At 38.9% G+C, this 12,564-nt stretch overlaps 1 protein-coding gene across 3 annotated transcripts in view; it reads right to left on the reverse strand.

Annotated features, from left to right (window-relative positions):
• Positions 1–556: 556 nt before the first annotated feature.
• SPOCD1 (SPOC domain containing 1) overlaps positions 557–12,564 on the reverse strand; it is a 171,670-nt gene continuing 159,662 nt past the window's right edge. For all 3 annotated transcript variants that reach the window (XM_073551942.1, XM_073551940.1, XM_073551941.1), the window contains 2 exons: positions 9,083–9,269; positions 557–1,249 (listed from right to left, as the gene is read on the reverse strand). In XM_073551942.1, coding sequence (XP_073408043.1) covers positions 765–1,249; positions 9,083–9,269 — 672 coding nt within the window. In that variant the 3' untranslated portion in view covers positions 557–764. The remainder of the gene's footprint in view (positions 1,250–9,082; positions 9,270–12,564) is intronic.

Genomic DNA, 12,564 nt, shown 5'->3' on the forward strand with positions numbered 1-12,564 from the left:
AGTTCCGCCAGATCAGCAGACCTCTTACCTAGCTTTAGAATATCTGGTTCAAACAACAGACACTAAAAGGATTGATCTCAAAGATTAGAAAAAATAGCTAACTTTGACTCCCTCATAATCTCACCTACTTAGGTGGAAGCAATCACATTTTCTCATCCTCAACCATCATCACCCTATTGAAGGCACCAAAGTCTCCATCCCATTGCTGCAACATTATGCACATAAAGTTCTTTGAAGTTGGTCCCTAACCCAAGCTAGATAAAAGCCATTATACCACACCACAAGTTATACATTCTGAAAATTACATACTATTTCTCAAAGTTCGGGGTTAGATAAAAGTACATAGTCGATTTACATAGTGATAAGCCTTGCTAAAAAAAGATGCCACTGCAAGCATTATGCAGACGTTTTTGCAGCATCTCTTTAAATTTGAAGTGTAACTGAGATTTTACTACAATTCCTTGATGCCATGTATAGCTAAGATATATTTCTCTAACTACAATTCTACACATAATCTTCATCACAAATTAAATACATCATGAAAACACAAAAAATATGAGGTTTATATTTTAATATGTTTGGTGAACAATACAAACATTAACAAACGAAAAATATAAAAACCATCTTTAAAAATGTTAAATAGCTCTATAGAATAAAGTTTTGATTCTTAAAACTGTAGGCATAAATGTCCTTCAAAAGAAGAACAAAGGTTTCTATATAACTAGTATAAAACCTTAAGAAAAAAACCTATTGGCATGTTGCTTTCAGAAAGTATAAGGGTTACTGCCCGATGGACCATACATGGTCGATGGATCAAACATGGCAGCAGGATCATTTCCAAAAGAAACAGGAGCCTGAAAAGTAGGTGCCATAGGACATGATGGCCAAACAGGGGCTGCTGCTGGTATGGGGTTTGGCTGGTTAATTGGGGGCATAGACTGAAAATTATTGTTGTTTTGGTCAGCAATTGTCTGCAGGTTATTTGACAGATAAGACAGAATATTTATCAGCTCTGGCATGCCCACTTCTCCAACCCCAGAGCTCTCCTGCCCTACAGGTGAGTGTCCTTGTTCTGCCATCAAATTCTCCTCCCTTTCCACATCTTCTAATATAGATGTGAATATGTCATCAGGAATATCCAGCTCCTCCTCTCTCGGTATTTTGGTGACCTTTCTGGGACATGAAGACCAGAATGGATGGTTTGGAAGAAGAAGAGCCAGTAAAATATCAGGATGTTCATCCTCAAGACCTGGGAAATACAAAAAACATATGAACCAGTAAGTGCCCCCTTCAAAGGCAACGATCACAAACAATGAAACTATACTGTAATTATTGCCTTTTTAATTGTTGTACAAATAAGAGTCCTACACCAATAAACCTTCAATAATAGATGCCATGTTTACAGACTCATCTCACATTATTAACACCAGGTTTCCAGCCTTCTACACTATTTTGGATAGCTCATACCTTTTTATACTCTGATGAGCAATGTTTTCATCGTTTGACTTTCAGGTTCCATATCTCACCATCTGCTAATGCTTCGGACATAAAACTACCATAATTTTATAGACAATCATCTTGGGTATCTCAAACATAAATTTGACTTGCAGCTATTTAGCATATGATAAGTTTTGCAGATTCTTGTCATGTCCAACATTGTTACTATTTTGTTCCTGGTGGTAAAAAAATCTTTTTCTTTCTATATATTACAAATTACAACCTGTTCTCACATACCTTAATATCTCAGTATGTTATTAGGCTGATTCCTCAGTGAAAGGTCAATGGTTCGAATCGAAGAGCAGCCATGAAGAATGTTTCCCAAGAAAAGAGAAATTGCATAATCCAGCTCTCGGCCTACAAAACTGCCAAACTGCATCATGTGAGTGCCATGACAATTGGAAGAATACGAAATTAAGTCTGCCAATCCAATCAAAATCGGTGTCAACAAGTTGGCTCCTCACAAGATCTGTCAGCTGTGGTACAACAAACATGGCAGTGGAGGTGGCTTGTATAGTTCGTAATAGTGAGATAACAGATGTCTAATCAAGCACCGTGTGACGCATATTACGCAAGTCTGGAATGCTGGACCGAAAAAAGGTGAAGAACCCTCGACTTCAATATCGTCATAGCAAGTGTCAACTCAAGTTTGCAAAAAAGTACGAAAAGTGGACAATAGAAGATTGAAAATGGGTGATTTGAAGCGATGAGACAAAAGTCAGTAGACTATGTTCTGATGGATGCAAATGTGTCTGGAACAAACAAGGGGAAAAGTGGCTTACGGATCAAGCAATTGAAGGAACTATTAAGTCCGGTGGAGGAAGCCTGTTGATGTGGGGTTGTTTCACAGCCAAATGCGTTGGATACTTGACCAGGATCAATGGTGGTCTCAATGCTGAATTATTTGTTAGTATCCTACAGAACAAGTTACTTCATACACTCGAGCAATATGGGTATGAAAAGGACGGCATAGTGTTCCAGCAGGGCAACAACCTTAAAAATATGTTGAGATTGGCGAAGAAATGGTTTCATGACAATGAAATAGAGGTGCTGAATTGCCCCCTACAATCCCCAGACCTCAACCCAATCGAACACTTGTGGGTAAAGTTGAAGAAAAACTTCTTACATACCCAAGTGAAGCAACCAGTATGCACCAACTTTGGGAAAGTGTAGAAGAGACCTAGGATCAAATTATGGTAGACACATGCTTGAAACTGATCCAGAGCATGCCCAGAATGAGTCAGGCAGTGTTGAAAAGCAAATGTGGACTTACAAAATACTTACAAAATAATAAAAATTTAAATTTAGATTTTTAGGAACAAAACAGTAACAATGCAGCGACATGACAAAAATCTGCATAAATCACATGCAAAATAGTTGAAAGTCAAAATTATGTATGAGATAGCCAAATGATTGTCTGTAAATGATGGTAACAGTAGTGGATGGTGAGATGTGGAGCCTGAAAGTCAAAAGCTCAAAACATTATTACCCTTTTGCTCACTAGTGTAATTTACAAACACGTTCCAGATTTAGTGCACATTCTTTTTTATGGGCGCACTTATTTTGGTCATCCACATTTACATATTACTTAGGTATGTCAAACATACCTACATATACGATTGCTATGGTATCTTCATCTACTTACTGTCTTTTAAGGTCCTCTATCTGAGCATTTATTTTTTACATATACCCTAGTGTTTCTTCCTTTTCATTATTTAATTTACCATGCTTCCAGCTTTATCATTCAAGTAACTTAACAAGGCTTCACATACAGTATATAGTAATTAAAAACTCACTCACAATTTAGTATCGTCTTATGCTGCCCCTATTGCAACTTTATTTTTTAACCCCTATACCCCCAATGGTGGTTTGCATGTTAATGGCCAGGTCAATTTTTACAATTCTGACCACTGTCCCTTTATGAGGTAATAACTCTGGAACCCGCTGATTCTGACACTGTTTTCTCGTGACATATTGTACTTCATGACAGTGGTAAAATTTCTTTGATATGTTCTGCGTTTATTTGTGAAAAAAGAAGGAAATTTGGCGAAAATTTTGAAAATTTTCCAACTCTGAATTTTTATGCCCTTAAATCACAGAGAAATATGTTACACAAAATACTTAATAAATAACATTTCACACATGTCTACTTTACATCAGCACAATTTTGAAACCAAATTTTTTTTTTTTTTTTAGGAATTTGTAAGGGTTCAAAGTTGAACAGCGATTTCTCATTTTTACAACATCATTTTTTTTTAGGGACCACATCACATTTGAAGTCACTTTGAGGGGTCTATATGATAGAAAATACCAAAAAGTGACACCATTCTAAAAACTGCACCACTCAAGGTGCTCAAAACCACATTCAAGAAGTTTATTAACCTTTCAGGAGCTTCACAGGAATTTTTGGAATGTTTAAAAAAAAATGAACAAACTTTTTTTCACAAAAAATTTACTTCAAATAAAATTTTTTTTATTTTACCAAGGGTAACAGGAGAAATTGGACCCCAAAAGTTGTTGTGCAATTTGTGCTGAGTATGGTGATACCCCATATGTGGGGATAAACCACTGTTTGGGCGTATGGCAAAACTCGGAATGGAAGGAGCACCATTTGACTTTTTCAACGCAGAATTGGCTGGAATTGAGATCAGACGCATGTCGCGTTTGGAGAGCCCCTGATGTGCGCAAATAGTGGAAACCCCCAATTCTAACTCCAACCCTAACCCCAACACACCACTAACCCTAATCCCAACAGTAACCATAATCCTAACAACAAACCTAACCCTAACACACCCCTAACCCTAATCCCAACCCTAACCATAATACAAAACCTAACTTTAGCCCCAACCCTAACCCCAATCCTAACCCTAATGGGAAATGGAAATAAATAATTTTTTTTATTTTAATCATTTTTCTCTAACTAAGGGGGTGATAAAGTGGGGTTTGATTTACTATTTATAGCGGGTTTTTATGTTTGGCAGCTGTCACATACTAAAAGACGCTTTTTATTGCAAAAAATAGTTTTTGCATCACCACATTTTGAGAGCTATAATTTTTCCATATTTTGGTCTACAGAGTCATGTGAGGTCTTGTTTTTTGCGAGACGAGTTGACGTTTTTATTGGTGCCATTTTCAGGAACATGACATTTTTTGATCCGATTTTTGGGAGGCAGAATGAACAAAAACCATCAATTCATGAATTTCTTTTGGGGGGGGGGCGTTAATACCGTTCAGCGTGTCGCAAAATTGATAAAGCAGTTTTATTCTTCAGGTCAGTACGGTGACAGCGATACCTCATTTATATTTTTTTTATGTTTTGGCGCTTTTATACAATAAAAACTATTTTATAGAAAAAATAATTATTTTTGCATCGCTTTATTCTGAGAGCTATAACTTTTTTATTTTTCCGGTGATGGACCTATATGATGGTTTGTTTTTTGCGGACAAGATGATGTTTTCAGTGGTACCATGTTTATTTATATCCTTCTTTTTGATTGTGTGTTATTCCACTTTTTGTTCAGCGGTATGATGATAAAGCATTTTTTTTGTTTTTTTTAATAGTGTTCACTAAAAGGGTTAACTAGTGGGACAATTTTATAGGTCGGGTCATTACGGACGCAGCAATATTAAATATGTGTACTTTTATTGTTTACATTTCTTTATTCAAATATTGATTTAATGATAGAATAAATATAGATTTTTTATTATTATTTTTTATTTTTTTATATTTGTACAATTATTAAAAAAAACATTTTATTTCATTCTACGTTTTACACTGTGTCCCCCTATGGGACACTCATTTTGTGCAGGCTAATCGCTTATATGACATGCAGATCTGCATGCCATAAAAGCTGTCAGCGCTGCATGTAATTTCTCTCTAACCTCAGAGACTTCCTGACATGCAGTGTGCATGACAGGAAGTCTCTGAGCTCTGGTAACCTGGATGTCGTCATGACGACATCGGGTTACCACGGGAGCGATCGGGAACCCACGTCATGCCGCGGGTTCTCCAATGCAAAGGCAGAGGGGTACTCAGAGCTGACAGCCCCTCTGCCTGCTCCCGAAATGCTGCGATCATGTTTGATCACAGTGTGGCCTGGGGTTAAAGTGATGGGAGCGGTCCGTGACCGCTCCTGGCAATTAGTGTCGGGTGTCAGCTGTGAGAATCAGATGACACCTGGCCGAAATCAGCCGTGCTCCCGCCGTGAGCGCGGCTGATCACGTATGACGTACGTCCATGGTCATTAAGTTCCAGGGCACATGGATGGAATAGTACGTCAAAATTCAGAAAGGGGTTAATATTTGGTTGTGACTTTATTTTGTAGTGTTTCCACTCTTTTCGGTTGCTCCTCTCAATCCAAGATCACTTTCCATCTCACCAGACCTACTTTTACTGTTTATACTTCTGTTATACCTTCATTCGTACACTCACAGTTTTCTCACTATACGTCACAACTTCCACACATTGCTTCTACCTCACTTCACTTGGTTTTTTTTTTAGCCATCATGGTACCAGTTTGGGTTGTCCCTTTATGTGTTTATTTTTTGAAGTACACAAATATATATTTCTTTTAATCATCCCTATAGTGTTCTTGTGAATGATGCATGTTACGATTGGTACTCATTATTAGAGTTGGGACTCTACTCATGGCGAATTTATGTTTGATGTTCGGTTCCCTAACATATTCATTTCTAATCCCACTGACTCCAATGACGTTCGGCTATGTTTGGTGAATATTGCAAAAACAATATTCGCCGCCGATCATAATCGGAACCGAATTTTGAAAAATTAGCTCAACTCTACTTATTATGTGAATCATATGTGTCTGCCTCCATTTTGATGACAGCTTTTGCCATTTTTCAATAACTGTGGAGATGCTGGATGCATTGTGACATTGGCATGCGCATGCTCCTGAATCTCGGCACTCCCACTGACATGGCAGACGGCGTAGGTATGTGCACTCTGTGTGTACTCGGTTAGTAGGGAAAGATCCCTGGCCGGAAGCAACCATGTCCTATGTCTTACCACGTGACTAGTGATAGAACGAGTATACTCGTTGCTCGGGTGGTCTCCGAGTATTTTGGTGTGCTCGGAGATTTCGTTTTTGTCGCCTCAGCTGCATGATTTGTGACTGCTAGACAGCCTGTCTACAAGTCGCAAATCATGCAGCTGAGACAAGGAAAACTAAATCTCAGAGTACGCCAAAATACTCGGATATCACCCGAGCATGCTCGGGGAGACCAGAGCAACGATGCTACTCGCCCATCACTACACGTGACCTGTAGGAATGGCATCTTGGTGAGTCATTATAGTCACTGAGCAGTGCAAGGGACTATCAGATATTTAAGGTGTACACTCCTCATCACTCACTAAGGAAGTATGTTGAGAAATGTGCATTGGAGTGTGGTGCGGTAGGAGAAATTTTATACAACCTCATAAATCCAGGTTAGTATTTATTTTAATTATGGCTTGCCTAATGGTATATATACTGTTAATCTCCACTGTGTCTTTATGGCTACTCTTTTTGATATATCCCTTTTTTATATGATTCCATTTTGGTCTTTTTATGCCTCAGCATTGATACATATCATTCACATGGAGCCATACCATTATCATGGTGACTCGTAATAAATGTTTATGGATTGATGCACTTTCCTTTATTTATTGAAGGCGAGGTTTTCTATGAATTCAGATGCTTACATATGGAGCCTTGCCTAAAATGACAAAGAAATCACAATGCAGGAAGATATATCGATACAGAAAAGTGTACCTTGACAGCTAAGAAAACAAATTCAATGGCTTTTGCTGTTTTAAAGGGAATTTGTCAGTAGGATCAACCCTTGTAAGCCGTCTATATGGGCACGTGGGTCATAGGAAGGTGAATAAAATGATACCTTGAGCTTTCTATGGTGTTGTAGTCTCACAACCCTGCCAGGTGAGCACATCCCTGCACTTATTGTTCTCATATCCACTCCAGGTAAGACCCTATTTTGAACTTCTGTTTTCCAGTTTTCTCCTACTGCAAACTAGAAATCAGACTTTTTCAGCACCAACTTATCTACCAAAGGAACAGGGTACAGGCAAAATGTGTCACAGACATGACGTTGCTCAAACTTTGCACATGCTGCATTGAACTACAGTAAGTTACTGCACTTGCTCCACTGTAAGCAGTATTCCATTGCTCCCCCCCTTGAGTATATAGTTCTGCAATTAACAGAGAATCTGTCCTCAGGTTTTTGCCACATAATCTGAGAGCAGCATAAAGTAGAGACGGAGGCCCTGATTCCAGCAGTGTGTCACGTACTGGGCTGCTTGCTTAAGTTTTCATAACGTTTCTAGAGGATTTGCAAACCTGCAGCCACGTAGTTCTCCATATTCATGAGCTCTGTATAACCCCACCCTGACACTGATTGGTAACTTTCTGCCTATGCAGTGTACAGAGCTGCCAATAAGTCATGTAGACAGAGTTATTTATACAGGCCTCGGATTTCAGAGAACTGGTATATCTGCAGGAGATAAAATTCTGATTTTGTCAAAATTTTAGCAAGCAGCCCAATAAGTAACACATTGCTTGAATCATGGTTTCTGCCACTACATCATACTGTTCTTAGATGGGATTTCAAACACTTGGCGACATTCTTTTTAAAGCAACACTGGTGGAGAATCATAAACCGATATGGATCACTGATTGTGCAGAAAAAGGGATGGCAGCGACAGGTGAATTAACTTTAAAGTATACAGTGTTCCCACTCTTTAAGCCAGAAGGACAACCTGGCATTTAAATCTAAAGTACTCTGGTAGATCACACTCTACTGTATGGTCACCAGAAGTATAGAGCTTGTCACCTGCACTACATGTCTGTTAGTAAGGACGCTTCCTGGTTTGAATTCCCACTGCCTGATCTTTTTGTTCTTAAGGAAGTAAGCCATTGTCAGAGCTGTCTTACTCTCCTCTTTCTACTGAGAACAAAAGTATGCCTGACCAAGTATGCTTTTATATGGGGATGCCTGAAAGAATAGCCATCAGCCAATAGAGTAAATAGCTGACACCTATATAATGTGTATGTCCTCACATTGCGGCCCTAGTGCTTTTTTTTTCTGTGAAAGTTTCAAAAATATGCAAAACTATGTGAATGATGGTTCTTGGTCAACACTTCCATACACAGGAGTGCCCACTCAACTGAGAGCACCTGTGTTTTGGATGAGGGAGCCGCTACCACCCACCTTTGGTGGCGGCTTATCTCTAATGAACAAAAAGATCAGTAATCGGACATGCCAGATGCTTGACTCCCATGAAAATTACCTATCAAGGCACCGTACACATTAGACTGTTGGCCACATTTAACAAGATTCGTCTGACATTAGTCTAATGTGAATGGAGACTTGAAATCTTTAACTGACACGTACTCTTAATTAGAGCTAATGAATTGATTGGCATGATGTAGAACAGTATACCAGAGATCAATGTTACCTGAAGAATTTGTCGGGTGTATTCACACATCCTGGAGTTTGATATCTTTATTCATTCCAGGTTTACCAGTTAATATTTTAAGTTTGCGCAATGATTTTCTTTGATTAGTCTTACCTGACCCCCCTAAGGGGCGAAGTTTGGCAGGTATTGGCTGGCATGCTGGAAGTGGAATTATAAAGGCCTCCATGTTGCTGGTATTGATAATTCCATATCTTAGTTTGCGGCTGAGGTAGGAATAGACCCGACTGTAGAACACCGCATCACTGGAGGTCTGGGGGCAGAAACGCAGGAGGCACATATCCTATTTCATAAAACATAAAATAGATTTTAAAATATGTACAAAACAGAGAAATGTTATGGCAATCAAATGGATTTAGAAAAAATCAGTTTACCTAGAAAATACACAAAATAAAATCTTAAAAAATCTCTCTTGGGTACACAACCCGCACACCACCAGATCAAATTAATTCTGAGAGCTCCATTTGTTCCCCTCTTCTTTCAATAATCCCCTGGATGACAGACAAGTCACTGCAGAATGAAACCTCCCTCATTGCTCAGTTTGCAATAGGTGACAAGTAGGTGAAAATGCCTCTGAGCAAGACTATCGTGCCCAGTCATTTTCGGTGTGCCTGGTAAGCGCTAGGTGGGATCTGCGGAGTACTAGGGGCTTTGAGTAATATTTATTTTATATTATTTTTTATAGCAGACTGACAGATTTAAAGGGAATCGGTCAGCAGGTTTTTGCTACCACATCTGAGAGCAGCCTGATGTAGGCAAAGAGACCCTGAATCCAACTATGTATCACTTAGATCAGTGTTTCCTTTAACCCCTACGTCATGCTGCTTTCAGATTACATAGCAAAACCCTGCTGACATATTCCCTTTAAGCTACAATTTGTATTCCCCAAACACCTCTTTTTTCACTCCATTTCTTGACTGACCCCACCTCTCAGGCAAACAATTATCACTCACGTTCTCAGTAACGTTTTCACAGTACATTTGGTTTCAGGAATGTGTAGAATATCTTGCAGACTGACAATGAAGGCAAGGACTATCCTTTTAACTTGTATTGCTCTTCTCTGAGGTTAGCGCTCATTAATGTTAATCAATAGCGTTAGATGAAACAAACGGTATAGCATTTCTCCAGTTAAATTATAATATCATTTTAATTCTGGATTAGGAATAAACAGTTTTTTTGCCCAAAATAAGGAACACTTTAAACCTAGCCAATGCTATATTCATAAGGTATGGACTGATAAATAACCCCATTCTAGTCTAGCCATGCACTTAACATAAAACAACAAAATATCACTGTAAAACTAAGATATATAGCTAGCTGACTAGCAGATCATTATAATATCTTGAAATATTTTACAAGGTTTGTTCAGACATTTTTCTATTGGAAGCTCACAATGATGGAGACTGAAAAACACTCCGGCTTATGCAGTGCAAAAACCAAATTGAGCTTGTCGGGTGACATAGTAATCTCCAATGATTTCCAGTAATTGTAATATCTAACAATTTAATGGATTCCAGTAAGAAACGCCAATAAAATAAATTAAAAAAAAACCAAAGGCCTACGTAAGCACAATTCACATAAATCAGCAGTCAAGCAGAGGGTCAATGCAGACAGCTGTAAAAAAAAAAAAATAAAATCTTATCAGGAAACAGGCCACGTTGGAAAAGTCAGAAAAGTTCTTTCAAGTATCGGGGTCAGCTGAACATTTGTTGTGGAAAAGGACCTTGGTTATGCCTTGGCCCTTTCAGATACTGGGAGTCAGCACCAAAGATCCCAGCAGGATGTACGTACTTACCATGGAATCGGTAGGGGATCGGTAAGGGGAGTTTTTCTTTATTTGCAGATAATTAGTTATTCACAGCTGCAAAGGGCAATCCTCAATAAAATCCGCAAAAATTGTTTGTATTTTCTTGCAGGTTTTTGATCAGATTTGGTGAAGAATTCTCTAACCAGAATGGACTAACCCTGAGCCACAAACCAAGAACATTTATCATCTCTGGATCATTGATATTTTGTTCTTTTCAGTTATGGTGAATATGTCATGATGTGTTAGCATGTGAGAAATAGGTTTAAGTAACATTTATTTAGGCGTTATTAATTCTTCTCAGTCTCTGCTAGGGTCAGAATGTTTGTCAGAAACATTCATTTTTATTCTTTTGCTTTTTACAAAACATTCGGCCTTTAAACTACATAAAGGTGCTTATGAAAGTGAGAACGGTACATTTTTACAATGTGCCCAGAGTCCAATTTCAGAAAATATATTGGGATAGATATAATATGATTTTATTTTAGAATTCAGGCTTTATTTGTGTTGAAATCTGAAAACTGTACAGGCAGTGACAGGATGAAAAAGGATCATTACAGATAATTTAGGCCTCATTCAGACATCAGTTTTTTTCACATACGAGAAAAACGGACTGAGTTTCATCAGGGATCTTCAGAATGTCATGAGAGTTTTTCACTGATTAAAAAAAAAAAAAGCTGCTCCACATTTTCCTATCAGTCCATGAAAAATGGACAGCACACGGATGACAACCAAGCGATGGCTGATTTTTTCATGGGCTCATAAACTTTCATTGTTGTGTTTGATATGACACACGGATCAATATCAGACACATCTCCGTCATTAGGCACGGAACACTCTTACTGCAAAAAAAACAAACGTGAACAGCCCCGTATACCACTACACAGGGCCGGGACATGTTATTTTGGTGGCCTACGCAAATGAAGCCAATGAACACCAAAGCCATTAAAAGTACATAAATACGCCACTAAATAAGCCTTCTATGGTATATAGCGAGCACACTATTCACCTTAATGAGCTATAAGCACCACACTGTGACATTATAAGCTATAACCGCCACATTGTCCACTCTTATGAACCACGGTTTATACCATGGCTGTCCACTCTCCAGTGTCTTCCCCTACACTTTCTTGCTCTCCACACTGTCCCCCCACCACGCTAACATCTCTCCATACTGTGCCATTTCACACTGCCCCCTCTCCATAAGCATTCTGTGCCGCCTCTTCACACTATGCCCTCATACTGTCCACCACAATGTCCTCTATTAACTGTACCCCCTCCTCGCACTAACCCCCTATACAGTATAATGGTCACCACAGCCATCTATCCAGAATGATATCCACAATAGCCCCTCAATATACAATATGATGTCCACCACGGTCCCCCATGCAGTATGATGTCTACCACAGCTCCCCATTATATAGTATTATCACCATCTCAGCCCTCCATATATATTATGATATCCATAACAATATGATGGTTAATGCCCCCCACATCCCCTCTACAGTATGATATCTCCACAGCCCCCAGTATGTCCCCCATATCCCCCTATACAATATGATGTCAACCATAGCCTCCTACACAAAATGGTCTGCACTTTTCTATATACAATATGATGTCTAGAAACAGCCCCATATTACAGAATGATGCCCTTCAGGGACCCAAATTAAATGTCAAATACATTCCCTTTACAGTATGATGCCCTCCACAGCCTCTATATAGTATGATATCCACACAACCCAGGCATAATGTCTCCCACAGCCGATCCTGTAGT

Source organism: Dendrobates tinctorius, unplaced genomic scaffold (genome assembly GCF_039654945.1).
Source record: "Dendrobates tinctorius isolate UK_male_01 unplaced genomic scaffold, ASM3965494v1 ptg000183l, whole genome shotgun sequence".
Lineage (NCBI taxonomy): Eukaryota > Metazoa > Chordata > Amphibia > Anura > Dendrobatidae > Dendrobates > Dendrobates tinctorius.